At 44.4% G+C, this 26,494-nt stretch overlaps 1 protein-coding gene across 1 annotated transcript in view; it reads right to left on the bottom strand.

The window, feature by feature from the left end:
* Positions 1 to 9,343, bottom strand: part of LOC119141008 (netrin receptor DCC-like) — a 171,522-nt gene extending 162,179 nt beyond the window's left edge. The window contains exon 1 of the mRNA XM_037372663.1: positions 9,085 to 9,343. Within this exon, the coding sequence (XP_037228560.1) occupies positions 9,085 to 9,343 (259 nt within the window). The remainder of the gene's footprint in view (positions 1 to 9,084) is intronic.
* Positions 9,344 to 26,494: the final 17,151 nt, after the last annotated feature.

The raw sequence follows: 26,494 nt of genomic DNA, 5'->3' as shown, positions 1-26,494 counted from the left end.
CCCCAGGCATTCAGCCATTGCATTTGAAAACATGGGATTGCAAAGAGGCAGGCGATCCTCCCACAGGGCTGCTGCCACCAGAATACCACCGGTCACCATCAGACCCACAAGAGAGGCCAACAAGGATAGAGGCCCAACCACATCATGTGATCAGGAGATGCCAGCCACAACGAAGAGCAGCACTGCACTACAGCCTCTGCCTTGGAGAAGGCCACCTACAGTAATTAAAGACTTCCTCTCGTCCAAAAATAACTTTTGCAATGAAAGCAGGAGATAAGACGCAGATGAAGGGTGGGTAGGAGGAGAAGGTGAAGCAATGAGACAATACATGCAACAGAAGGAGCGGTGGCTTGGCACTCAGACACCTGGCTGCAAAGGAGGGGGTGAAGGGAGGATTGCGGTGTATGGCTCCCTGCAACCCCCTGAGAGGGGCTGGAGCCAGGGGGGTCGGGCTCTTCTCCCAGGGAACAGGCGACAGGACGAGAGGGAACGGCCTCACCTTGTGCCGGGGGAGGGTTAGGTTGGGAATGAGGGAAAATCCCGTCACGGAAAGGGTGGCCAAGGCTGGCACAGGCTGCCCGGGGGGCTGGCGGCACCCGCCCTGGGGGGATTTATAACACCTGTAGCTGTGGCGCTCGGGGCCAGGGCTTAGCGGTGGCCTTGGCAGTGATGGGTTAACAGCTGGACTCTATATTAAACATCTTTTCCAAGCTAAACGGTCCTATGATTCTATATGGGCAGGCAAAATATGCACAGTTACAGTTTAAGCTTGTGGAGGGGACAGCACTAATTGTCCCACCACCTCCTTGGGGGCACCTCCAAGCAGAGCTCCAGTTCCCGGCTACATGGCATCCCAGCAGCACAGCTGGTAGGCAACAACTGCCCAAGCCAGCAGGAGAAGACAGCACTGAGCAACTGGACACACAAAGCAGGATGAAACATGGTGTCCTGGTACAGGGAAAGACATTTAGGCCAGGAAGACATTTAGGCAATGGAGAACGCTGATGCTTGCTGAATACCCTTTGCTCTGCTCTAAGTAGAAAATAAGCTTTTGAAAGAGTAAGTTTGTCTCAAAGCATCTCTTATTACCCAGCACTGGGTTTCTCCTCAGTCCTCACAGGAGAGGAGAGGGGAACGCGGAGCGGAGCCTTGATGGTTATGAATCCAGAGGCACCTTTGCCAGAGTGACACAATGGGATCCAGCACCTGGATATGCCTCTGCCCACTGCTCAGGGGTCCTGCAGGACTTGTAGCATTCAGCAGATGAACAGAGAGCTTTTTATTTGTGTGGATAAATACAGAGTTCGTTAGTCCTCCTCCTGACAGAAAGTAGACCCGAGAGTAACGTGCCCAGATACACATCAGATGCTGCTCCCCAGCTGCTCCCCACGGCAATTTTACGGTCAACAACAAAAGTAAAATTAAAAGGTGATGAAAGTGTTTCTGCTTATTATCATGTTGGTGGTTCAGGCACTTGAATGTAAGGGGGAATATCAGCACAGATGTGTACCTTCAAATGGGGCCTACTTCTTCGCTCGCTCGTTCACAACTGGGGGAACGTCACAGTGGAGCTATTCCCAGATCACAGGGGCAGCGGGAGCAGGGAGGGGAGCAGGTTAATGGAAAGGTTGATTTTTCTGGGGTGGGGATAACCCACAAAACAAAAAAACATACCCCCCCAAACAAGAAAACCCCAGGAAAATGAGGAGTAGGGAGGATGTCACGAGTGGGAATAGAGCGACGCATGAAAGCCAGAACTGGGTTACCTGAATGGGGCCATCACAGACCTGCTCCTCCTCACCCTCACCTCCAACGCAGCCCCAAGCAGCTGGATTCTTAGCACACTGGAAGGCACTTTACTTCTAATCATTTTGTAATAGCTAAATAAAATACCGATTTAATTAAACTTTCGTAATTTTCTTACCTTTAAATATTTCAAGTTGCATGGTTAAAGTGAAGGTTATACAAAATATCCAATTAGTTGTACTCTATCTACACCATACCTAAATAATAACCAATATAATGCTCAGCCTTCTCTGCTTCTTGCCATTTAAGCCCCCTTTCCATCTGATTCTTCACCCAACAGGCTTTGATGACTGGCTCCAAATATTCCAAAGTTTCTTCATTCCTCTTACCTGTTACAGACTGCATAATTTGATATTTTCAGTGATGGGGCAGAAGCTGCCTGCCACATTTCTTTCGGCACTAAAGTCAGTAGATATGCATCACAAAACACAGATAATTCTCTTCAAAACCTTTCAGTAATTCGTGGGAACCGTGATTACAAAGAACCACAAGGAGCCAGTTACTTTTTCCTGAATTTTTACTCGATTAGATAGCCAAGATAATTGTTCTGCTATTCAATGGTCAATTAAGTATCAAAGTAATACAGGCAGGAGCATCTTGCCTTCTTCCATAGAAGTTACTCCCAAGGGAGGGAAACCATCACCTACAGCTCCTGCCCTACTACGAGAGATCCCATCACAGCTTACCTGGGGAAAGCGGAGTGACCTGCTCCAGCTTGGTATACGAGGCACCTTGGAGCCACCTGAGCTCCACAGGATCGAAGCTAGGACAAACATATGGAAGAATTAAGGATGCAACTCAAAGCCTCTTGCCCAAGAGTGGCCATACAGAACAGAAACCTCTCCCATAGCCTTTCGCCTAGAACAGGCAAAGCAATAACTGTTAACGAAGTTGAAAATTACCATTTAAAGGGAAAAAAAAATAATCAGTGATCACATCAAAGGGACAACTACCTTACTAAATATGCTGGGCTTTGTGGTTAGGGTTTTTTTCGTTGCTTAGCTCCCTGCACTCCCATTTTTACACCAGGGAAAGTAGGTGCATCTAATGCACAAATCAGTCAGAAAACCTGCGACCAAGTGAGTGTGGCATGTAAAGAGTCTAACATTTACCTGATTTCCTGATATTTCCTTTGACTTTTCACATCTCTCTTTAAATACAAACATGCTAATGAGCCTTAATAGCATGACAGAGTATACATTTGTTGGAGTGGCACATGTGGGTCTTACAAACACAAATGAACATTCAGCAGTGATTGTACGGAGCGAGCACTCAGGAATCATCCATTCATTAATCAAAAAAGCTATATAGGTCATCAAGTGATGTAAAAAGCAGTCCCACAGGCATATATTATTATTATTGGGGGGGGGGGAGGGGAAAGAAGAAATCTAAATCAGCTAGTCTTCAAACACCAGACTTAACCAATTCCTGACAGGCTCCTAAGTGGTGTTCTGTGCCCCAGAACACACCGTGCATGCTCTATGTAGTCATATAAAATGCAAATATAAAAAGGCGTAGTAGAGAAAAAAATCTGTTGGCAGAGTTCATAAACATCCATCTGTTTTGCTGAATTACCTGTCAAGGGGTAATACTTTTAAACGAAATATTCCAGCTAGAACGTCTGTTCTACAGTTATTAAAGACTTGCCTTTTTTTTATTTTGCCATTTATCAGGGAAAAAAAAAATCAATTTTTAGAGAGCCAAAATGAGTTTGGGAGGGAAATGGAGTTTGTTGTAGTTTTGTTCACTACTTCTATTATGGTTTATGAATTCACATTAAATAGCCTAAAATCTTCTGTGATTAGGTATCAAAAAGGGTAGGAATAAAAAGATTCAGTATTGGCTCATTTTAGTTGTTATAGATCAAGTTATACCTCCCAAGTGATTAATGCCTGAAAGTATTTTTTCTGCCTTAGTTAAAAAAAGTACCCCCACGACAGATGCAGGGGATGAGAAATAGGCACCACTTTAGAGTAAACAACATGTGGTCTATCCCATACATTATTTCCTAAACTTTGTTATAGCAAGTTCCCCGTGTTATCCCATCATCTGTTAGAAGCAATACCCCGTTGCGTCACTCATTCATTTTCATCCTTAGGTCATTAAAATCCAAAAAAGCTGGTAGGCAATCGTATCTAATATTATATTTCCTCATTTATTAGCCATTCTGTGTGCACTCAAATAGATCTTTTGGAATTATCAATGAATTTAGACTACCCTAAAAATAATTCTGTGTTACAGCTTCCTTGCCTTCCCAAGGGGGGGTGGGATTAAAAGTTCTTCCAATCTGCCAGGCTCTAACCTTGGGTTCAACAGCTGTCCTACCAACTAGGTGTCTGCTAAGGTCTGCGGTAAAGCCCAAGGTGCAACCACCAGAAATACTACAGAAAAAAAGGATGTAATTTTTCACTTCAGTTACCTTGTCCCTTTGGAGTCTCCTGGTGCTCTGTCTGTACAAGTACACAGCAAAGTTTTGATTCTTACCCACATAGTTACAACACATTCCTTGCATTTACTATTTTTTTTTCTAATACCAGTGAAGCCACCTGATAAAACATGGTGGCACGAGCAGCAGTCGCACACTCAAAGCTGAACAACACATTGATGGCGTCAAACACCACTTCAAATTATTTTTAAATTATTTAAAGGTCTTGAAGCTTGGCTGAGGGGTTTAGGAGTGTCCAGGCTGACCTTCAGCTGAAGGAGAAATAGGACAAATGTGTTTTCTTTATTCTGTGGTACTTGCTCAACACACACAGCTCAGTCCCACTATAAAGCGGGCTGGAGTAACAGTTGGAAAATTCCTGCTTTTTCTTCCCAGGATATTAACCACTGTGAAAGTTTCTTCCATGAGAGAGAAGCCTAGAGAGACTGCACAGCAGGTGACACCTTGTGACACCTCCCGTAACACCAAGTTGAAACTTTCTAACAAAATTAAGTCTTTCAGGAGCTCAAAGGGCAACACAGGCCAGCTGCGCTTCCCACTGACCTCATCAGAGCATAAATATTTTCAAATTTTGACAAAGCATGTTTAAACAATTTTTCTAGTTGGTTATTTGTTGTGGGGGTTTTTTTCCCCCTCCAAAATAACCTCTGATTTCAGATGGGATTGAATCAGTGGCAATATACCCATGCAAGGAACGGAGTGCTGAAAGTATATACAGGTTAAGGTCAATTTGTTGGAGAAAAAAAAAAAAAAAAAGCGCGCTTAAGCACCCAAGTGCTACACTTCTGACTCAATAATTTATTGACATGCAGCCCACATTGACAACTGAAAGAGTCTTCAGATGGACTACATGGCTAGAGACTATAGAGAAAATATATATCCATCTGCTACTGGTGATGACCAAAGGCAGGACATTGGTCTCAATGTATCTACAGCTGTGCCACAGTTTATCCATTCTTCGGTTTGGGTTTGTGGTTTGGTGGTGTTTGGTTCTAGGGGTTTTGGGGAGCTGGTGGTGGTTTGGCTTTTTTTGTTGGTTGGGTGGGTTTTTCTTTTTTACAAGAAAACAGTTACTATAAATAGTTTTCAACATAAATCCTTTTCTAGTTCTAAGTCACCGCTACATCACACAAAAAATTCCTCTCCCATCACATCAGAGAGCTGGTGTGCACCAAGAGGCTGGATGCTCCAATGTGGGAATTCCCCTATAAAGGAACCATGGATTCCACTTTTGATCATCCTCTGAAACACGAGCGTTTCAGATAAATTTCAGATAAACAGTCAAGCCAGAGCCTTTGAAGGGCTGATCCTGCAACAGTCCATAAACAGAGACAAAGGACAGGTTAGCGAAGTTTCTCTCCAAAACCCTCCTGATTACTAGAAATACCAATAATCAGTAGCCTGTTAACATGGGAGGTTTACTAAGATGCTGGAGAGGGAAGCAGCTCTTAGATTCTCTCCAGTGCCCCCATTTCCATTTCAGCTTGGAACACTTTTACAACTGGAGCACGTTGGGGCCGTAAGGATCCTTGAGATGTTCTTACAAACAGTCTATCTTCTCACACACGGCAGGCTTGATGCATAAAATCCTTGACTGATTAAAAACAGTTTTCATTTGCTACATTTTCTTTATCAAAAGCACTTTAAGTCATGAAAACGTTAAGGGGACGGCCTTTAAAAGGACAATATACTTTCAGTGCCCCTCCAGCAGCCTGTTCCGCATGGAGTTGCCCGTTACCTTTTAGCGGTGACTGCTTTATTGACTGTTAATGCTTTAAAAAGCACAGTGAAATCACGTTCCGAGTCTTTATGGCGAGAGGGAAAGATATATGCCCCTTATGCATTCCAGTGGCGTGGTAATCTTAACCTCCGAAGACATAAATGTTGATGTGTTCTATGGCGCCAAAGAGCACAGTGACTATTTAAAATGCTGTGAACAGACCGACAGATGAGACGCGACGCTACCCAAGATTAGACTGTAATTCAGGGGAAGAATCTCCTTTTAAAACCTGCCTGAAAATGAAAGCTCACGATCGTTCCTTTGCAGTTTTGTGCAGAAAAGGGAGACTGAGTGAGGTGAGGATACCTACTGTTGACATCAACAGAGTCTTCCACCCATCAGGAAAGCACAATCACACGTCCCACCATCCCACCACCCACTCCTCTGGACGAGAGCATCGGGTTCTCCCGCCAAAGCCTGTCTGGCAACGATACCTTCTACATCACCCAACAGATCCAAAAGATTCTGTTTTCACGTGTCAGAACGTTCAACATAGCTCTACCCTATCCCAATCCTTGTCTCCGTATGAGCAGGCTTTTCTGAACATAGGAAGTTTATTTGCTTTGCCAAGCAATGATTAACACGACATACTGGAGTGTGAGACCTTCATTTCTCCTCTTGCCCTCTCTCCCTTTGCTCTGCTGTGTTTCCATCTGCCAGTGCCTTAAGTCAATGATGTTCTGCCAACATTGCACAGCGACTCCCTCACAAAAAACACCACACACAAACCCACACAAAAATTCTGCTCGCTCAGGAATACATGTCCTTCAGAAAGCAAAGCAGCACTTCCGCTTGAAGCTGTTGCCAATTTTAAATGCCATACACATTAAATGCCACCTTATAGTATGAACCATTTTCACACAACCAGAAGAAAAAAAATTAAAAATCATAATCAAGGTCAGAAGACCCCTACAGAGATGGTCTAAGGGCAGCTACAGCAGGTTGCATTGCCTTGTGTCCAACTGGATCTTGAGTCTCCAAGTTGGAGACTCCACAGTATGCCTGGGCAGCCCATTTCACCATGTGATCACACCTTGAAGGAAAAATAGTTAGGTTTAAACAAACATCTAGTATTTCAGTTTGTGTACGTTGCCTCTCATCCTTTTCACTGTCTTGCCAATTCAGAAATCATTAGCAGTTCTTCCAGTTTCAGCCAAATAGTTGTTGAGCAGAGTAAGCCCCCCCCACCCCAAACTTCACCCCCGTCACTGCAGGGATCAGGACCTGCCATGCAAAGCACAGTTCTTCTGACGAAAAGCTCAAAATTACACAGCACAACAGGAAACTCACATATGTGCATTCACTTAAAAAGAATAATTAGAGTGATTTTATTACTGGTTGCCAACAACCATGATCAAGTCCAAGTAACAACTTGAACTGGCAAAAAGCCCACCCTGGCAAAGCCTGGCTCCATCCGAGGGTGAGACCTGACAACAGAATGGCCCATTTCTCCATATCTGTGGGGCTCCCCATCCCCTGGGCAGGGACCATAGCACAGGAGTACACTCACAGCTGAGGATGTGAGGTTAAAAGACCAGATATTCACACAGAAAAGTGGTGGGAAGGAGGCAGATTAGGAAAGAGCTGAGACTCTTACTAGCTGATTTGATCAGGTACCATGAAAAAAATATGCGCCTTTTCTAACTGGTAGGAAAGGGTTTAGAAGAAGGAAAGTGATCTTCAGTTTAAAGGACCTTAAGACTGGAAAAGGCACGGAGTTCATGAGGGATACTGGAGAGACCAGCTGAGAAGAGAGCTGCCTGGGCTCCCTCCCACAGGAACCGGTAAGAGTTTAAGAAGATCCAGGATGGCCAAAAGTTGTAGAGCTCCTGCACCAAACTGGATTGAACCTATTTTATTTTCCTTGCCCATGTTGTTCAAAACATGGCAGGGCAGCAAGACTAGCTAGAGCATAGACTGGATGCCCAGAGAAAATCAGCCAGGTAAGACTGAGAGCTTCAACACAGCCTATCTTCCAGCATTCCCTTAACGTAAACACACACTGCTCCTTCGCATAACCCATGTGCCTGAACAGCTCTGAGCTCACCTGTGCTCTGAAGGCACCAATTGTTCTTTTGTGTTAGGGAAAGGATGGACATTTTACTCTCTTTTCTCAAGGTTACAAAGGCAGTGCCTGGGGATGCGGCGCAATCCTCGGCAGGACAAGGCAACCAGGGCGCTCTTGAACAGGTTTAACTCAGTGATCTGCAATACACAGTAGCTCCCATCCATCCAACAAGCAGAAACAAAAAGCATCCCCTTAGAACGGGCAACATTCTTCAATAATGGCCATAAAGAAAATTATGCTGAACTCTCGCACATTCTAGTTAGTCTCAGTTACCACATGATTTGGTGTTCCTTGGAAGGTTTTATTTCAAGGATTCCCAACCATTTTTCTCCCCAATAATGAGATGACCGAGGACTCGCTACATCCTTCTACAGGCTGATGAAAAGGCAAAAGACCCCTTGAAAACGTCAGACAAGCATCTTTCACAGCAGATATCTATATTAAGTCAATGAGAAGCCCCAAGTGTTCTCAGATGCCTGGTAACAAACTTCTGTTCCCGCTGCCATATACTTATACAAGTGCTTTAAAGGAAATACAAAGAAGCTGCCAATTCCAGCAAGCTGCATAATGAGTTCTTGTCTATGAAAGAGTCCCTAAACCATAAAATTTGTACATTCAGTGCCCTACAGAAGTTTGGTGCTTTTTTTTTTTTTTATCTTCAATTCAAGAAAAGCAGTTAATTTCTAACTTCAGAACTTTCATCTATTTTGGAGACAATAAATATGCAGCAGATAGAGCAATGAAGAGGTGATTAGACATATTTAAACAAGAATAATACCTTGTCAGAAATAAATTACTGTCGCAGAATTGTCATATCTAGCGTTACTTCTTTTGAAGAGAGGAAAAAAAAAAGAAAATCCATAGCACTTGAAGTGCTTTTTATATACTGGGGGGTTTTTTGTCCTTTTTTTTTTTTAAAAAAAAAAGCAACTTCTCACAAAGAGTATTCTTAGCAATCCAAACAGTAGGACTGTTTCTCCCTACCTGCTACCATGACCTTAGCTGTCCGACTGATGATAGCTCCAATGCCTTCTAGAGATGCTTCACACTGGTAGACACCTTCATCTGGCTTGTGGTGCCTGGAGTGGACTATGTTTTGTATCAAGAGTGATCCGTTGGCCAGCTGCTGCCTCCTTTCGTCAACCGCCAGGTTTAAGAAGACCGCATCTTTCTTCCATTTAATAACTGGGGCTCCTCGGTCTGATTCTGCGACACAATTCAACAGCACGTTGCTTCCACGCATGGTGACAGCATCAGAAGGCTCGGTCAAGAACCTCAACGATGTGAAAGTCTTGATCTGTGAACCTGAAACAGCAAAACCATAAGATACGAGGCATCATGGACTTGCCCATCCCACCCCACACAGGGGGGCACCTCCCAGTGCATCCTCTGGTTCCCAGACAGGCTGCTCCCCAAATTCCCAACTCCATCCCAGTACCACTGTTCCATGCTCCAGCACGGGGGGAACAGAGTTTTGGAACAGCTGCATATGAATGCAAAAATGGCTTTTTTCCCTCCCCCTCTTCATCAAATGAATCCTTTTGCTTTATAAAGCAAGTGAAAACAAAAACTTACATGATAAGGAGCCTGATAAAGATCCACAAACCCTTTTATTTCTTAACTATTTCAATAAATAAATGTTTCATTTCAAAAAATATGATTTCTACTTTGTACCTCAAACCAAAGCTTCCTATGAATATATGTATAACAATGCATAAATAGCTACTCAGTATTTCCTTTATAGAAATTAATTTTATTGTCAAGTACCTCATTCCACTCAGACACTAACCAAAGGGGCCAGGTACCAGATTCCGCTTCAAAGCATATAAACAAGAGTTGTGGCTTCAAATAAATGAATAAGATCTAGCAAAAGGAGAACACAAGAGTTGGAAGCTTCAAGTTGTACAGTTTCAAGCACAGTAACAATAGCACCACAAGAACTCGGAATAAAATCTATTGTCTAATGACACCGAGAAGAACAGTCTAATCTCGATTTGTTTTTCCATCTGTCTTAATGCTCCGATTCCAGCTACTGGAAAAAACACATCAAAACTACGACCCAAAGCTGCACATCGGCACATGGCACTTTTGCTCCAGAACACGGGTAACATTACAGAAATATATTTACAATGGAGTTACCTTAAGAGTTATCTTAAGCCCGTGTTACCTTCCCTGCTCCCAAAGGCAACTGCGTTCTGTTGGTAAATCACAGCGCTTCTGCTTGGACATTTATTTACGCCACCAAGACTTGTAACACAGTTTAACACAGCTGTTTATGACAGCATGTTAATGATTTTATGCGGCTATTATCACAAGTAAATAATCCACTGCTGCAGGAGAAATGGGGTTATGACAGCTTCCAGTGCAGCAAATGCAGAAGTTACAGAAGTTAAACAAAGATTAACTTTCTTTTCATGCAATTACCCTTGCAGTTCACTTGCAATTTCAGCTATTCACATCCTCTGCAAAAGGCGTATTTAACTTAAATTGCTTGACTACAAGGAACCTAACAGCTTGAATAACCTGGAAAGCTTTCTGAATGTGAGGAAAATTCAAATCTTCTTGGAAATATTATTCCGGAAGATAGAGGTAATGGTGACACCTTAGAAATTGAACAAAAACGACCATGTCTTTTCAGAAGATGTTGCTTGGAAGGGTAAGAATCCAACAGCCATGTTTTTGTAGAAGGTCAGTGCTGAAGGGAAAAAAAGGTAGAAAAGTACTTGAAAACCCATTACCACCTATTTGCATGAGCCCAACTACAACATTACATCTGAAGTCAGGGCAGCCTGGAGAGCTCTCCCAATACCACATCATGGCATTGCACCCTTGACTTCACCAGAATCTTCTCCTCCATTTCTACCTCAAGCAGCAAACACTAAACCTGACTCCTCTAGACCAGTGTATAAGGAATACACTACATCTTATACATAAACCTATTTCAGCACCTAAAAAAAAAAAAAAAGTAATTGATTTCACAATATAAGCCAGGATAAACAGCTGCAGCCTTCATTGAATTAAGGGAGAGAAATCTCAGACTTGATTAGATCCCATCACACCTCCCACCCACCTTCTAGGTGCTTAAAACTAAGGACTGTCACTTGAAAAAAAAAAAAAACAAACCCACACACCAGAAGATCCACATATGAAATTAAGAAGAGTTTTAAACTTGCCACAAGAAACCAAGCTTTGCTAGCACAGCTCATAAAGGTTCTTTGACCACACTGTAACAGCCAAACTGCCAAGACTATTTCAACACTATGCTTAAAAAAAAAAAAAAGCTTACTTAATGTTTCTTATTATTGGGGGCTTCTTCCCATGGAAATGTGAATTTCTGAGTGAAGATTTCCGTATTAATTTTATCTTCACCAATGACAGCACATGCTTAGGTGTGGACATCCATACACATACCTCGAAACAGAACTGAGCCTAGGGAAGAATTGCAAAAAAACACCAAAAACTGCAACCTCTCCCCCTACTTTTCCTGATGGTAGGTGTACTTTGAGGCTTAAGGCAAACCTAAAAAGCATTTCCTTGGATCGCTTCTCTCCTATATAGTACTAGTCTTGCTTAAAAACACCAAGATTTCAGTTGGTGCCCAAGCCCCAGCCACGCACTGCCCCTGCGACTGCCACCCCAGGGGCAGGCAGCCAAGGAAGTGGGGCAAAGCACCCCACACCCACGCTGCTCCTCCACACCCTTTGGGTCCCTGCTGCCAAAACTCCCCGCACCCCAAGAAGGTGATCAAAACAACCCTCCAGCTTCAGGATGCCTTTCCTCCCAGGGCACTCACTGCAGCGTGTTTTCTCTTCCCACGTTTTGCAGACTGGGGAGCGCCACTTCCAAAACTGCCTCTCCAGCTACTATTGCATGGCTTTTTCAAAGCTGGAAAGGTAAAGATGATCAAAATGTTCTTTAATATCCCTCCAAGCCCTGAGGCAGCTCCTTTGCCATTGCACATTAGGGTGTCTCCTCTCTCAAACAGCTGCAACATCAAGCTACTTGGCCATCTTCATACGTGCTCAGAAACGGACCAGTTTTAAAAGAGATGCTAAATCTACAATTTAAGCCCCACTGCAATAGCTCAACCGAAAGAGAAGGCAAGGAGAAAAAAAAAAAAAGGAAAAAAAAAAAGGCAGCACCCAGGCAGGAGAAATAAACATTAAGAGCTCTACTAAAGCTGTAGAATGTGCTTGTGTTTTTCACTCCCAGGTTTTCTCCCAGAGGGAGCGGGTCTCTCCCTGTCTGTTTGTTTTTGCCAATGCCCTGAAGTTTTCCATCAGCACCTACTTGCAACCCCTCAGAATTCCAAGTCATTAAACAACTAAGAAAAGGCCATGGACTTCAGTAGTCACAGAGATGTGGAAAACGCCCTTGTCCACATCTACACCCAGCCCCAGGCTGATGCTCCCTAGTTTACAGAACCCAACCCACACCCATAGTGGTTATTAACCCTTTCATCCACCACCTGCACCACAGCAGGGACATCCTTGCAGCTGCCTGGGACCCCCTGCCTTCCCTGGGACTCCCTCCCGGAGGCTTTACAAGTCAGGATAAGAAAGGGAAGCGCCCTTATAGCTGCTCCACCTTCTACATGCACACTCACAGCTCTCTGTTAAGGTCCAGCACTCTCACATTTGAGGACTTCAAGGGCGTTAAAAAGAGTCCTGCAAACCTGAGCATCCTTTAGCCAAAGAAAAGAGGAAAACGAAAAGTCAGGTGAAAGACCCCCAGCGTCAGTACCTCACTGCTTTAGCCACCCGGATGTTACCCTGTTCGATGACCTGCTTTGTGAGACAGGAATAAAACTAATGGGCTTCTTGCCCTGACAGGTAACATCAGAGTAACTTCCAAGGTTATCATTCTCCAAGCCATAGAAGAAATTAACATTTAAAAGATGATCTCCAATGTGCTGCTTAATCAGTCCCTTGCTTTGAATCCTCCACTTTCTGTTCCGGCTTTGTGGAATGCCATCTTCCAGGATGGGGTTTTTTTTCCCCTTCATGTTCTGCATCAGTTGCTTCCATTATAGAGAGGGAAGAGATGTCACAGTTGCAAAAGCATTTGACTGGGCCACCCCTGGAGCCTTCTTCTTTTCCAAATAAAGATTAAGAAATAAGACTTCTGCACACAGACCATTTGAAATCCGCGGATGCAGAAATACCCCCCAAGTCTAACTGAAATTTGGTAGCAGAGCACTGTAGCTGAACTAAGTCTATTACAGTGAAGTGTATTTATGGACACTCAGAGTATACATTTTCTCAGAGGATTCCCCCTCCCCCCCCCCCCTTCATCTGCAGAGCCTGCATATATTAGCTTAATGGCCAGGCTACTAAGCATTTATTTACATGCTTAGGTAACGCAGCATACACAGCAAAACTTGATACAGTTTTGTCTGTCTGCCCAAAATACACTAACATGAAGCTTAATATATATTAAAACAAGAGTTCTCCTCTTTAATGTTTTTATTATAACTTATGATGTGCCTTCTGGGGTGCTAAATATTTCATTTCGGCTCTATGAAATTTTGAAAATCTTGCCTCTTGCCTCACGCCTGCATTTGATGTTCAGATGTTGAAATAAAAACTCCTGCTCCAAGAAATGTACAATGCAACACACGTGGTACACTGTTCAATTTTTATGTAAAATGTATGTTCATTTATGTAAAAATGAATACGTAATTTTTATCAGGACTTTGTCATGACGTTCCAAGCTGATTGAATATTTAAGTTGTGCTATCACAGAATTTTGGACTGCATTGAAGTAAAAGTGCTTGTAACTACTCCATTATAACTCTGCCATATTCATTGAATTGGTACAAACACGCGGCAACCGGCCGGCTGTTTTACTTGAAAGCTTTAGTTTGATAAAACCAAGGTGTTCGGGGGGGGGGAGGGGGGGGGGGGGGTATCACTTAGGGTAGTCCACCTCCACAACGCAGTATTCCACTGCTTACATCCAGAGTGCCCAAAACATCAGTTACAAAGAACTTTTGCTGGGTATGATTGATGAGCAACACCTAGAAAAAGGGCTTTAGCAGGGCCAAGTCCAAGAGCACGGAATAAATCCATCATCCTGTGTTCCATGTTCAAGACACCCTTCTATTTTAAAATCTGTCGCATAAAGCAAAATTAAACGAACCTGTTCGCAAACCAAACAAGCAAAGGTCCATGTATATGAGACCAAGTGACCCACATGCAACACTTGGGTTTGCCACATCACCTCACACACTCAGTGCTCAGATGTAGCCAGGCCGCAGAGGTTAAACGAACTTTGATGGAATGAGCGTGCACACACTCACAGATGCTCCTTTCCACCACCCCTCTGACTACTGAGGGCTCTGAAAGCACTTAGCGATTGGACCCCATCTGACTCCTTCCCCAGCAACAATATTGGGGATAGCCCACTCAATGGGAGAGCAGCTCCACAGGTGACCAGGTGATCTCTGGCCACAAATGGGGCACTCCTTCCCCTACTCCACCCGGGCTTCTCTCACTTCGGCTCCAGCAAGTGGGAAGATGCAAGAGCCAGCTTGCCCTACTGACCCTTAAAAAGAAAAATCACTCTCCTCTGCCAGATCAGATTTCTTGGAACTGAACATCAAAGCACAAGGCAGAAGGCAAGAGCACAACTATTGAAGAAAAAAAGACCAAGGCGGCCGGCAGCTGCCTGCTGTTAACCCGGTGTGGGCAGAGAAGGCACACTGGCTAGGCTATATAAAATTATTTCAACTACATGCACCCACGGTTTGCTTGCCAGGCTCGTGCACTCAGTGAAACTCTGTCTGTGGCAGCCTCTGGAGACAGAGCTCATGGTGTCGGAGCAGATCATCTGATGCCAGGGGCAGGCACGCTTGCCTTAGCACAGTATGAGCGATTCTCAGTGCCTAATTTTAGCCAATTCAGCTTGATGAACAAAGTCCAGTCTCCCCAACCAAAAAGCCCTGCAGTACACACACCACTTCTTCAAGCTTATAAACCAATTTCAACTACCAGTTCATGGGAACAAATTCAGAAGATCGTTATCCCTGGAACAAAGTGAAAGCATCATTTTCCATACAGCACAGAGGATGCACAGCACATCTGGGGAGGACTGAGATTTGTTCACAGCAGCAAGATAACAGCATCTCTTCTGGTCCAAAGCCTTCCAGAACTTCAGGTAGCAGCCTCTGCAGACCTCGCTGCTACCTGTGCAAAACCTAGAGAGCCTGGTGTTTTCTTGACGACAACAGCAAATTGGATTTTTATTTTGAGCACCCAGAGAAAACTGCTGAACAATGAATTGTGCTGACTTCACAGTGCATTTTTTCCCCCCGCTATGTGCTTTTGCTTCAAATGCTTTAATTACATTACCAGAAAATCATATCGTTTGTTGGGTTTTGTCAGCTTGCCTCGATACAACCAGTACCTGCACTTGCCAATTTGCATATATGAGTCCCACAAAGAAAGAAAAAAGATACAGCACTGCACCTATGGACAGAAGCCCAGCATCGTTGGTACTTCCCATGTATCACATTTAACATACTTCTCAAGATTAAAGAAATGTAAAAGCATAGCCAACATGCAAACTCCTGGAGAATAACTGTTCTAAGGCATCTGAAAGTAGTATTACCGACTAGGCTATTACCATAATTGTGAAAAACCCCATTAAGTTTTCAGCAAGGTCTCGGGAGAAGCCTCCAGTGGAGAGAAGGCTGCATTAAGTTTGTTTCCAAGGTACGTCACATCACCAGCGTGTTGCTGGTTTCTGCATTCTCCCCAGCAGATACCATCTTTCTGATAAAGAAATTGCTCTCACAACCATTAAGTAGATATCCAAAACACAGCACATTTCAGCTTTGCCAATCAGAAGTTCCAAAATAGTGGATTTGAGGAGTCAGCTGAACATGGCCCTAGGGAACAGGGCTGAAACTCCATCCCGACAGGCACAGTATGCCAAAAGCGGCCTTCTCTCACGTCTCTGAGACCTACAGTGCAACAGCTTCGTCTAGTAAGTTATGAAAGAAAGTTATTCCTCCACTGGTTCTTCAAAGCTCCAGCCTCCTCCTGACAGCACTTCCATCCGCTGCATCCCACAGATGGGTTTCGGTAGAAGGGATTCTACCCCTCTGCTCTGGCGAGACCCAACCTGCAGTGCTGCATCCTGCTCTGGAGCCCCCAGCATAGGAAGGACATGGAGCTGTTGGAGCAAGTCCAGAGGAGACCATGGGTAGGATAAGGAGCTGGAGCACCTCTGCTGGCAGGACCGGCTGGGAGAGCTGGGATGGTTCAGCCTGGAGAAGGCTCCAGGGAGACCTTTGAGCACCTTCCAGCACCTAAAGGAGCCGACAGGGAAGCCGGAGAGGGGCTTTGTACCAGGGCCTGTAGCAACAGGACAAGGGGGAATGGGTTTGCACTGGAAGAGGGGAGATTTATCCTGGGTACTGGGAAGGAATTGCTCCCCGTGAGGGTGGGAGGCGCCGGCAGAGGCTGCCCGGGGCAGCTGTGGGTGCCCCGTCCCCGGCAGTGCCCACGGCCAGGCTGGGGCTGGGACCCACCTGGGCTGGGGGGAGGTGCAGGGGGTGGCCGGGGGGTCTTTGAGGTCCCTCCAGACCCAAACCATTCTGTGATTTCACAGTCCAGACCAGCAGAAAAAAAGACAGAAGAGACACCTGGCTGCAGATACGGGACTAAATATAGGTGAACAAAGAGAAGTAAGTTTTGGGTATGTAACTGTAGAGGCAGAAAACAAAACAAAAATCAAGTCAACTAAATTATTCAATCATGTTGTTATTAGACTAAGTCACCTAGATAACATAAAAATGCATGGGGGAGAGGACAAGGAGATCAGGACAGAGCAGTGAGCAACACTAAGAATAAGGAGGAAGAGAAAATCTCACCACCACCCCCGGGCAGCGAAGGAATGAACAGCCAAGAAGCTTCGAGAAAGAAAGGAAAGAAAGGAAGACAACAACAACAATCAATCCAGCGCTGAATCCAAGCCAAGCAGAAGGCAGCTGAAAGGGTAGAGTTGAGTGGAATATAAACACGAAAAGGCCCACAGATCTGGCCAGATGCAGGTTTTTACTAGTCATTGTGGAAAAAAAGTCAGGCTGCCCAAAGGAGACCTAAGCCCACGGAACAGACATCGCTGCTCAGATGAATGGGCAAAGGAGAGCAATAGCTGGAGAAGGCAAGGACACAGAAAGGTATGCAACAGAGAAAGAAAGATGTCAGGTGAGTAAAAGAATAAAGAGCAGGATGAAGAAATAATGAGGAGAGATAAGTTGTTAAAATACCAAACGAACACATTAGTTAGTGAAAAAGAAAATCCCTTGGAAGAGCTTTAAGCCAGAGAGACAGGCAGAAGGAGCAAAAACAAAGCCAGTATTTCAACAGTTTGATTCCCCCCCCCCCCCCCCGAAATGGCGATGCATTTAGGGAAAACGGATCCAAGGAAGAAGTGAAAGTGAAGGGGATTAAAACCGAAAAGAAACACAAACAAAACCCCGACTGCATGAATGACAACTCTATGCTAAATTTAAGAGCATCCTAGCTCAGACCAGCCTATAGCACAAACGCTGCTGCTCAAACACACATGGCAGCGCTCGGAATAAACCTACTTCTGGGTAAGACAAAACATTTAGACAGGGGGTTTTTTGTTTTCCTATTTGTTCATTTCTTAAATGCATTCCTCCTTCCTTGGAGGCCATTTAGTAATGCAATAAATTAATTTGTACTTTAGGGTGAACTCTTTAATCCTTTTTGTTCTCTCCCCTCCCCATCAAATGCATACTACTCAATTTGCATGCATTAGCATAATGAAACATTAATTACATAGTATTTTGGATAGGACAAGCATAGAGCTTCAATCAATCTCAATAACTCGCATCAGGAAGGTGAAAACCATTGCCCAAGCTTATCAGGACAATATAATAGACACAAACAATCAGCAGCGCCTGTTGCGGGTGTGATTTAAACCCGGCATCCAAAACCAAAACACATTCTGAAATTTGTAAAGAAAGTAATAAATATCAATTACATTAATGATACACAGACAAATTGTTTTCTCCTGGTTTTGTTAGAAACTAGAACCGTGTTTGCACTGAAGGATGAGCAGGACTGATCTGGCACATCCCACCCAGAGAGCCGGTTATCTCCTGCAACATATTGGGTGATACCACTGCCAAAAACACCATGCACGTACCCGCCAGCAGCAAACTCCTATGACTTTACAGAGTCTGTTCTAGTGGTTGGTTATCATCCCATCTGCAGCCTTGCACAGCATCTTCAACGTACCAGATGCTACCGCTGTGCCTTGGGTTGCACGGGGCCCCGTCTGCCAGGGCAGGTCCCGTGGTCCAAAGCGGCCACCCAGGGCCCCGCAAAGCAAACACCAAAAAGCACTTTACAAGTGTGCCTGCATCTCCTGATGCATACCCAAGACCCCCCAGGTAAGGAAATAAGTTGGTGGCATCCTCCTCCCATCACCGTGCGCACAATCTCTTTATTACAGTGCTCTCTCTATTCCCATTTACAAAACAAAGACAGACAGTTTCTCGTTCAATCCTTAAAATTAAAATTCTCCCACTTCTATTTAGTGAAAGGCTTCTGGGAACACCAGAATGGTGTTCATTAAGGAAACAAACTGCAGTGCTACAATAATGTATGTGAACATTAAAGAAACAAATGGGGACTTCACTGCAGATGTAGAGCCCTTCCCTCCTTACACAATGGAAGCACACAGAAAAGCCAATGGACTGTGTGCCCTGAATGCATCATTTCAGCTTTTTGAAAAACCCAAAAGAATTAAGATAAAAAAAAAGTCTAATCTGAGCATAATCTGAGTCATAAAACATCCAAGAGCAATCGAGACTGCTGTTGTGAGGGATAACCAATGAATATCAAACTGCTCCCATCACACTCCCTTAATGCATCAGCCTTCCCAGCAGAAAAAAAACACTCCATTTCGTTTCATAATAAATCACGGTTTCCTTGTTTTACTTTCTTTTAACTCTGTCTGTCTCAACTACAGTAACAGAAAAATTGAGAGGCTAGACTAGATGACCTCCCGAGGTCCCTTCCAGCCTAAGCTATTTTATGAGTTGGGGGGAAAAAAAAAAAAGGGACAAAAAAGCTGGCACCCCTTCAAGGCGAGGAAGAATCCAGACCTTGGAGGCAAAAAAAAGCCTGAGAAAAATCACTAGCTAGAAAATGAACCTCTCTTATGGGAGTTTGTCATATATCACAAGCCTCAGTACATTGGATTTGTCTCCATTTGAGCACCTTCTAATTTAAGCATATCCCTACATCCCTTCTATTTTTACCGTCAGCACTAGAGGCACGATTTTGATTTCACAGCAACTAAAACTTGAGCTCCACATGTTTTGGAAATCAATCCCAATACATGATGGGTTAGGTTTTGACTTTGACATTGATGTTCATTTACACCCACAAATTATCTGGACCAAAATATAATTCAATATTATATTTTCAAGCCCGCATCATGACACAGTGAGCTTTCCTTGAAAACCAAAAAGTAAGAGAACCAGCTTTTGTGGCAGGTCAATATTCAGAAGTCATTCTGAAAGGCATAAAGATCCAACGAAAAAGCATTAAATATCATTCTAGTTAAAAGGTACCATATAGCCTAGGAGAAACATCTCCAAGTAACATCCCAAGGTCTCTGTATGGGTTTACTTGCAGGCTATAAAGTTTTCAGTTGAGAACTGGCTTTTTGCCACCCATGTACAGTAATTTCTCATCACACCTGTCCTTCGGGCAGAAATATCTTCAAAGTCCCTCATCCTCTGCCAGCTAGCAAATAACAATTGACTGAGCATTTCCTAACTAAAGAGGAGGGGGGTGGGGGTAGGGGGTGGGGGGGGGCGGAGAAGAAGAAAAAGGAACCAACTCAGCACATTTTGTTCACTGAGCGCAGGGAACAGCAGAGCTCGTCTGCCTGGGCTTCAGTGGCCATGCAAGGCTGGCCTCCAGCAAAGACTGGCAGGTCACACTGGGAAAGGGGATAAAGCATCCCAAGGGCTTATTCTGTGACCCAGCAGCTGAGGTTTCATGGAAAAAAAAAAAAGTTTCTGTGGGGAAAACCATACCATTTCTGCTCTGGAACCCAACCACCTTGCGTAAGCCCTCTACCACTCTCACTTCCAGACACGCCACAACAGCAGATTCGCTTGCCCTGGGCTAGCTACAATATTTACCTTAACACATTGGGAAGTTTCCCATCACATTGTAAGGAAAGATATAGCTTTTAAGTGTTTTGTTCCTGTGCGCTCCCTGAACATATGCTGTATTTCAATGGGAGCAAGGAGGCAGAAGGAAAGCCCCCGGTAAGGCTTACCACTCCCTCTCCTCCTCAGTGTGTACCTGTCTCCTGCTGAACAGTCGTAACTCCACTCAAGGGACATTTTCTCCTCCTTAATTCTGCTCTGAGCTACTTATCCTCCAAAGGACAAGAAGTCTCTGGCTCTCTTCCACCCATAGTTTTTACACCGTGCTTTACTCCTCTCTTTTCCTCTCCCCAGACCTCTCCGTGAAGGCGAAGACGCTCCCTCCAGGCTATCACAGCAGCTGAAGCACACTTACCTCAAGCCCCTCAAGAGCCAGATCATTATCTAACCATGGCCAACGACGGCATCTGACTGTACTCCCCCAGGTCCCCCTACCACCAAAGCACTGAGTAAGCACTGAAGAAGCCCAGATACAGTTAAAGAGCAAATTCAAGGTACCACCAAGTATCCACCCCAGAGTCAGCCACCACACTTGGTGTAAGGAACAAGTTCACAAAGAGCCCTTCTGCCCTTCTCCTGCTGGAATCGGTGGTCCTTGGCTGTGCAAGAAGCTGGACTTCTCACACCCAGCTTCCCTGGCTACTTGCACAAAGATGCTTGATGGGAACGCAAGCGGCTCAGTACCAACTGCATCGATTTATGCCCAATTCCTACTGCAGGTCTGTTGAAGAGAACACGTCACTGTCAAATCACCGCAGTCACCCAAGACAGAGGGGTCCTGTTGCCTTTGGGCAAGCTGGCCCAAGAGCTGGTGTCCACTGAGGCTCAAAACTCCTGGAAGGCACACACCAAGCTCGCCATGCAATCCTGGTTTCACCATGGACACCGTTTTCTTGTCTCACTAACCTGTATCTGTAATGACTAAACAGATACATCTGTACCACTCCTCGAGACCCTCAGACATCACATTCTTCAGTGTATTGCCCAAGTTCACGTCCAGCTCTGCTGACCATCTGCTTTAACAGCCGGGTTAAGAGGAGCAGCACAGCACCCACAGGAAGGCAAGCCCTTCACCCGTATAACCACAACGGAAATACTATACAAAAACCCCCCTTGTTAAATACATCTTCTGAGACTAGGAAAAGCTTAGAAGTCTGTGCACAAAATGCAGTCACTTATTAAAACGTTGTGCAATAGTAACTTCCACTCCATTTTAAACACCGAGCAAATAAATCCAAAGACACCCTGATGTCCTATTCCCAACCTGAGAAGTTCCCTCATAATAGAAGTTAAATTGCAGAAGTTTGCCAGCTCCCAGGGAAAACAGAAGGAGCAGTCCGGCATTATATTATTCACTTGAACAAGTTTCCAAATTGAAATCACCAAGATTGTAAATATAGAGTTGTAACTACATGGGAAGCCATTTGAAATAATTTCAGAGCCGAATATTGCCATACGGTCCTGTTGATTTCAACAAAAATAACCTACTCATGTGGATAATACTGTGCAGATGGGGGAGCGGCTCTGGGGACTTTTGCCAAGGCTTTGCCTGCTCCTGGCCGCCCCGGCAGCTCAACGCCTTTCCATGGCAAGGATTTCTGGGGTGCATGGTGGGGGAGGCTCTTTAACAGTGGTATTTACATCTCTTAACTGGGGAGGCATGTTTATGTTGTAACCACACATCTGGCGCATTTCTCTATTTGAGGTTCTGGGAAAAAAATCAAAACTCAAGGCTATTGTTGGGAGGGTTTGGGTTGGATTTGTGGTATTAGATAAAAAGCAGGATCAAAGGAAATGCAAAAGAAACTAAGGCTTGCAAATAGAAAAAAAAAAAACCAAAGAAGAATAAAAAAAACCACAGAAGCCCCACCACAAGAACATACAGACACAACCTTGCAGATCCTGTCCCCCCCAAAGAGGCTGGTGACACACAGCTGACGGAGGTGAAGCCTGTACCAGGATAGATGGTGCATGTCCTCCAGGAAGAGCAGGGAGTTGCTGAACTGGCCCCACACAAAGTGTTGGAGTCCAAGAGAACGTCAAGGGGCTTATAGGAAGGAAGGATTTTTTTTTCCCCATATCCTGCTTCTGATCACTCTTCCCTTTATACCAGGAGGTTGGCTTGCACAAAAAGCATCCCTGACCCTACACAAAAGGATTTCTTCCAGCTCTACTACAGATGAGAAAGGCTCTTTACTCATTTCAATGATGTTACAACTGTACCAAGGTTTAATAAGCTGTTGTTTAAGCACACAACAACCAAACGTGCCAACTGCTTCAGGGACACAGCCAGTCTCTGACTCTCCTCACCCAACCCATCCCCAACCTGCTTCTCTTACTTTCTACTACAGCTTCTACACATTGCTCTCGCCATTACGGCTGCATGACTGCTTTCTGCTCCCCGTTTGCTTGTTCAGGCAAATCCTGGCCAAGCTACAGAAAGCCACGTTGGCACGTCCGACAGCAAACTCCCACAACCAGCCGGAACAAGACAGGTTTTATTTCACATTTCTCTTTGGTGCCTTCCAGCTCTCCACCTGATTCGAGCTGGGCAAGGGTTCAATACGCACAATTTCAGGAAGAAAAAACTCCAGGTCCTGAGCTATAGGGGAGGCAGGTAACAGGAGAAGGAAACGTCTGCCATAGTTTTCAGTGAAGTCCTGAAAAACGCAATTACCAACTTCGAAAGACAGTTGGGGGGCAGTCCCAGACGTCACTCCATAACCTTTTACCATGGGTAACAGCTTCTTAGAAATGCTAATTCTGGCACTGGCACATGCTGTGGCTGCAGTGGTCCCTGAAGCCCCCCACAGTGCCCCATTGTAGCGGGCGCCCTTTGAGCGCACAATAGGGACCTTATTCACCCAGCCTCCCACAGAAAGCGGGCTGCAGCGTTCCGCAGCTGAGCCAGAGCCGTAAGCCTTACCCCAGCTGCCCTGAATACCAATAACCCTCCAAGTCCACCCTATGTCTTCTCCCGGCTGCAAAGCTTCCACAAAGTTTTCTGAAGCAATATCTGTTTGCAAAGCAGTGGTGTTTGTCGTGTACTGCTGCAACCACCTCCCAGCCCACCTCTGCACTGGTACAAGTGGGGACAGCATCTTTCTAAGCTTAAATCACCAACGTGATGATGCTGAACAGAGAAGCATCTGCCAAGACTGAGTGCAAGCCTGAAACTTCTGAAATTGTCTACTTGAGTTTACACTAACCATGGTAATCAACAAAATTAAAGCCCGCGACAGTCTGCTTACTGTAGCTGCACACTTGAAACGTCAGCCCATTCTGCACATCTGATTTCCATATCCCATGGTAGAACTCAATCATTAAAAACCTCTCATTAAGACAGGACACATCATCCTCCCACTAGACAGTCGCCTTTCCCCAGCAGAAAAAAGAGAAACCCATCCCACGCTTGGATAGTGGGGTAACACCGCGCCACAGGTTTATTAAAACTCATAAACACTGAATAAACCAAACAGCATGTGGGATCTGAAAATCAACGTAATCTTTAAGAAGCAGAGAAACACTTCACACTTACCAGAACAACAAAATAAAAAAAACAACCTAACAGAGAAACTAGATGAATGCAGGACGCCGCCGCTCCCTGTGATCAGTAGATCAGGGAGTCTTTTAGTCCATGGCGCTTTCCTTGCCAGGGCAACGCAATGAATCCTACAAGGTAGTTTGAAACACTATTCACAAATGAAAAGCAGAACAACAAAAGAGGTTTAGACTTGTACTTTTTTTGAAAATATTTTTTTGAAATTTTGGACACTATCATTTACTTATAATTTTTAGTCCATCAGGATTCCTTTCTGCCATATAAACATGCGTCAGAAGAACCACCACCGAGCAGCAGGAGAAGTCACAGTCCACACAACTGCAGCTCAGTCAGGTTCCCCTGGTTGTTTTTTCTTCTTTTTTCCCCCCTGAATTAATATCAAACACCCCATGAGCCTGTTCTTGAACACCACCACTTTAAAAGCTCCATCTTTAATTAACGAATTGAAAATTTTTTTTGTTTATTTGTTTGGTTTGTAAGTTCCACAACAGCTTCCTCAAAGCCCGGCACGCTGCAGTCAAAGCCCTAGGAGACTCTGTTCCCCATATTCCTTGGTGCTATATGTAAATAAATCATGTAAATATTGACGGTCTCTGGCTTCCTATATAAAAAGGCAAGTGGTAGAGATGAAATACAAGAACTTGAGGGTACTACAACAGAAAGAACACATGAAAAAAATTATTTGCTGGGGAAAGGATAAAGGTTCTGACTAAACATTTTAATTTCAGTTACTGGCACTTGTGTAGATAAACAGTATTTGGTAATTTCACTTAGGTACTAAAGGGGTTTTCACTACCAAATGGCCCATTTCTACCAATTATGCCAATTAAGGGGGGGGGGGGAAGATGGAATAAAGGTGCTTTCATTTCTTTCTGAACAAAGATAGGAAGAATGAAAAGCTATTTACATTAATAAGTATCCATCAAAGTACCGCGACTGACAGCAGGTGTAATGGAGCAGCTACAGCACATATGGCTCCTTCACCCGCTGCTCCGTGCCTTCCCACGCACCCACGGAAACCTGGCCGTGCAGGGAAGTAATTGCCATTTCTGCCTGAAATACGGATGCAGCCACATTAAAAACCCAAAAAGTACAGAGGTTTGGGTTTGGTTTTTTTTTGGTGAGAGGGTTGGTTTTTTTTCAGTGTGAGATTTTTTTTTTCCTCTCAGATTTGACCCTCTATAATAGTTTCCAATTAGTATTCTGCCCTGGCTGTCTGAAGGGTAATCACGCCAAAGCCAGCAAATGCCATGCCTCATGTTTTAACTTAACATTTTTAACATATTTAACAACTGGAACAGGAAGAAACCCCTGTGAACAACAAACGTTTCACACAATTAACTAGAAGCATTCCCTAAAAACCCCCGTTCAATAAGCAAATTTCAGGTAAGACTTTAGAAATACAAACGCTACCGCTGTAATAACAAAAAAAACTTTACTCTAATTACACCCTATCTTTTCCCGAGTGCTGTATTTTTCATCACACACAATCAGCAGCAAAGTGCAACTGGGGCAAGTGTCTCCTGGCCAGGTTTGCAAGCTGGCCAGGCATTTGCCATGGCATGGAGTGACCATAGCCTGGGGTCGGACACCTCGCTGAGGCATGATCCTTCATGGGGTCTGTGTTCTTCAGCCAGATATTTATCTGTATTTTTATTTTATTTATTTTTAAAGCTCTGCCAGGCAGCGTACATCTCTGAGCCCACAAAGGCTTTCCCACACCTACCCCAGAAATCTCCTGGGAAAGACAAGAGCCTTGAGAGACTTTCCTACAAGTAGGATGAGCTGGTGGTACCCCCAGCAGACGTTGCATTAACCTGTACATCTTGAGTGGGACACAACCCAGACCTGCCTAGTGCCACACAGAGTCACAAGGGCTGTGCAAAACCTCCACGGAGACCACGGGAGCCCTGGAGACAAAGCAGCCAGAGCAGACCCCCTATGCAATGCCACCTCAAGGTGGCTGGTGGCACGAGGGGAGCCCCATACAAAGTCATTTTTTTGCAAGGGAAAAGAAATTGGTCCCCACTCAAGAAAAATGCTATGGAAATCACAGAATGAGCCTGAATTCTTGAATTATTTTTTTTTTTAAAGCATACATAATTAAGTAGCTTAACTATCTTTAAGAATTACAGCAATTTCTGTGCAAAGCTTCATTGCACGCAACAAATCAACTCTCTGTGTTCTCCAGTTCAATTGTTTTGTTGAAAAAAAAAAAAAAAAGAAATCAGACCTCAGTTTTCCTGCAAAAGTACCGTTTCTCAGGTCCCCTTCCAACCATCCGCATGATCAGAGACAAAAAGAAGGCACAGCCAGCCAGGATGCCGCTCCTCAGTGAGTAATAGTTATTTAGTTTTATTTTACACTTCAGGACATAAATATTTTTCCAGATTATTTCAAGACAGAGATTCCACCCCTTGCAAGCAAAGTTTAAAGCTATAGTCATTTACAACAGGTGTATGGGTGGGAGGTTTCTGCCTCAATTCAATAATCCAGTGTGGAAATGTGAGTGCCTATTCCAGTGAATTGGATGAGAATTCAATCTGTTCAGCCCTTGCATTTCTTCCTCTAAGTACGGGGCTTAGTCCTCCTGTTTGCTCAGA

The sequence above is a fragment of the Falco rusticolus genome, chromosome Z, assembly GCF_015220075.1.
Source record: "Falco rusticolus isolate bFalRus1 chromosome Z, bFalRus1.pri, whole genome shotgun sequence".
NCBI lineage: Eukaryota > Metazoa > Chordata > Aves > Falconiformes > Falconidae > Falco > Falco rusticolus.
Note: the sequence above shows the minus strand (reverse complement) of the source record. Positions and strands in the feature narration are given on the sequence as shown.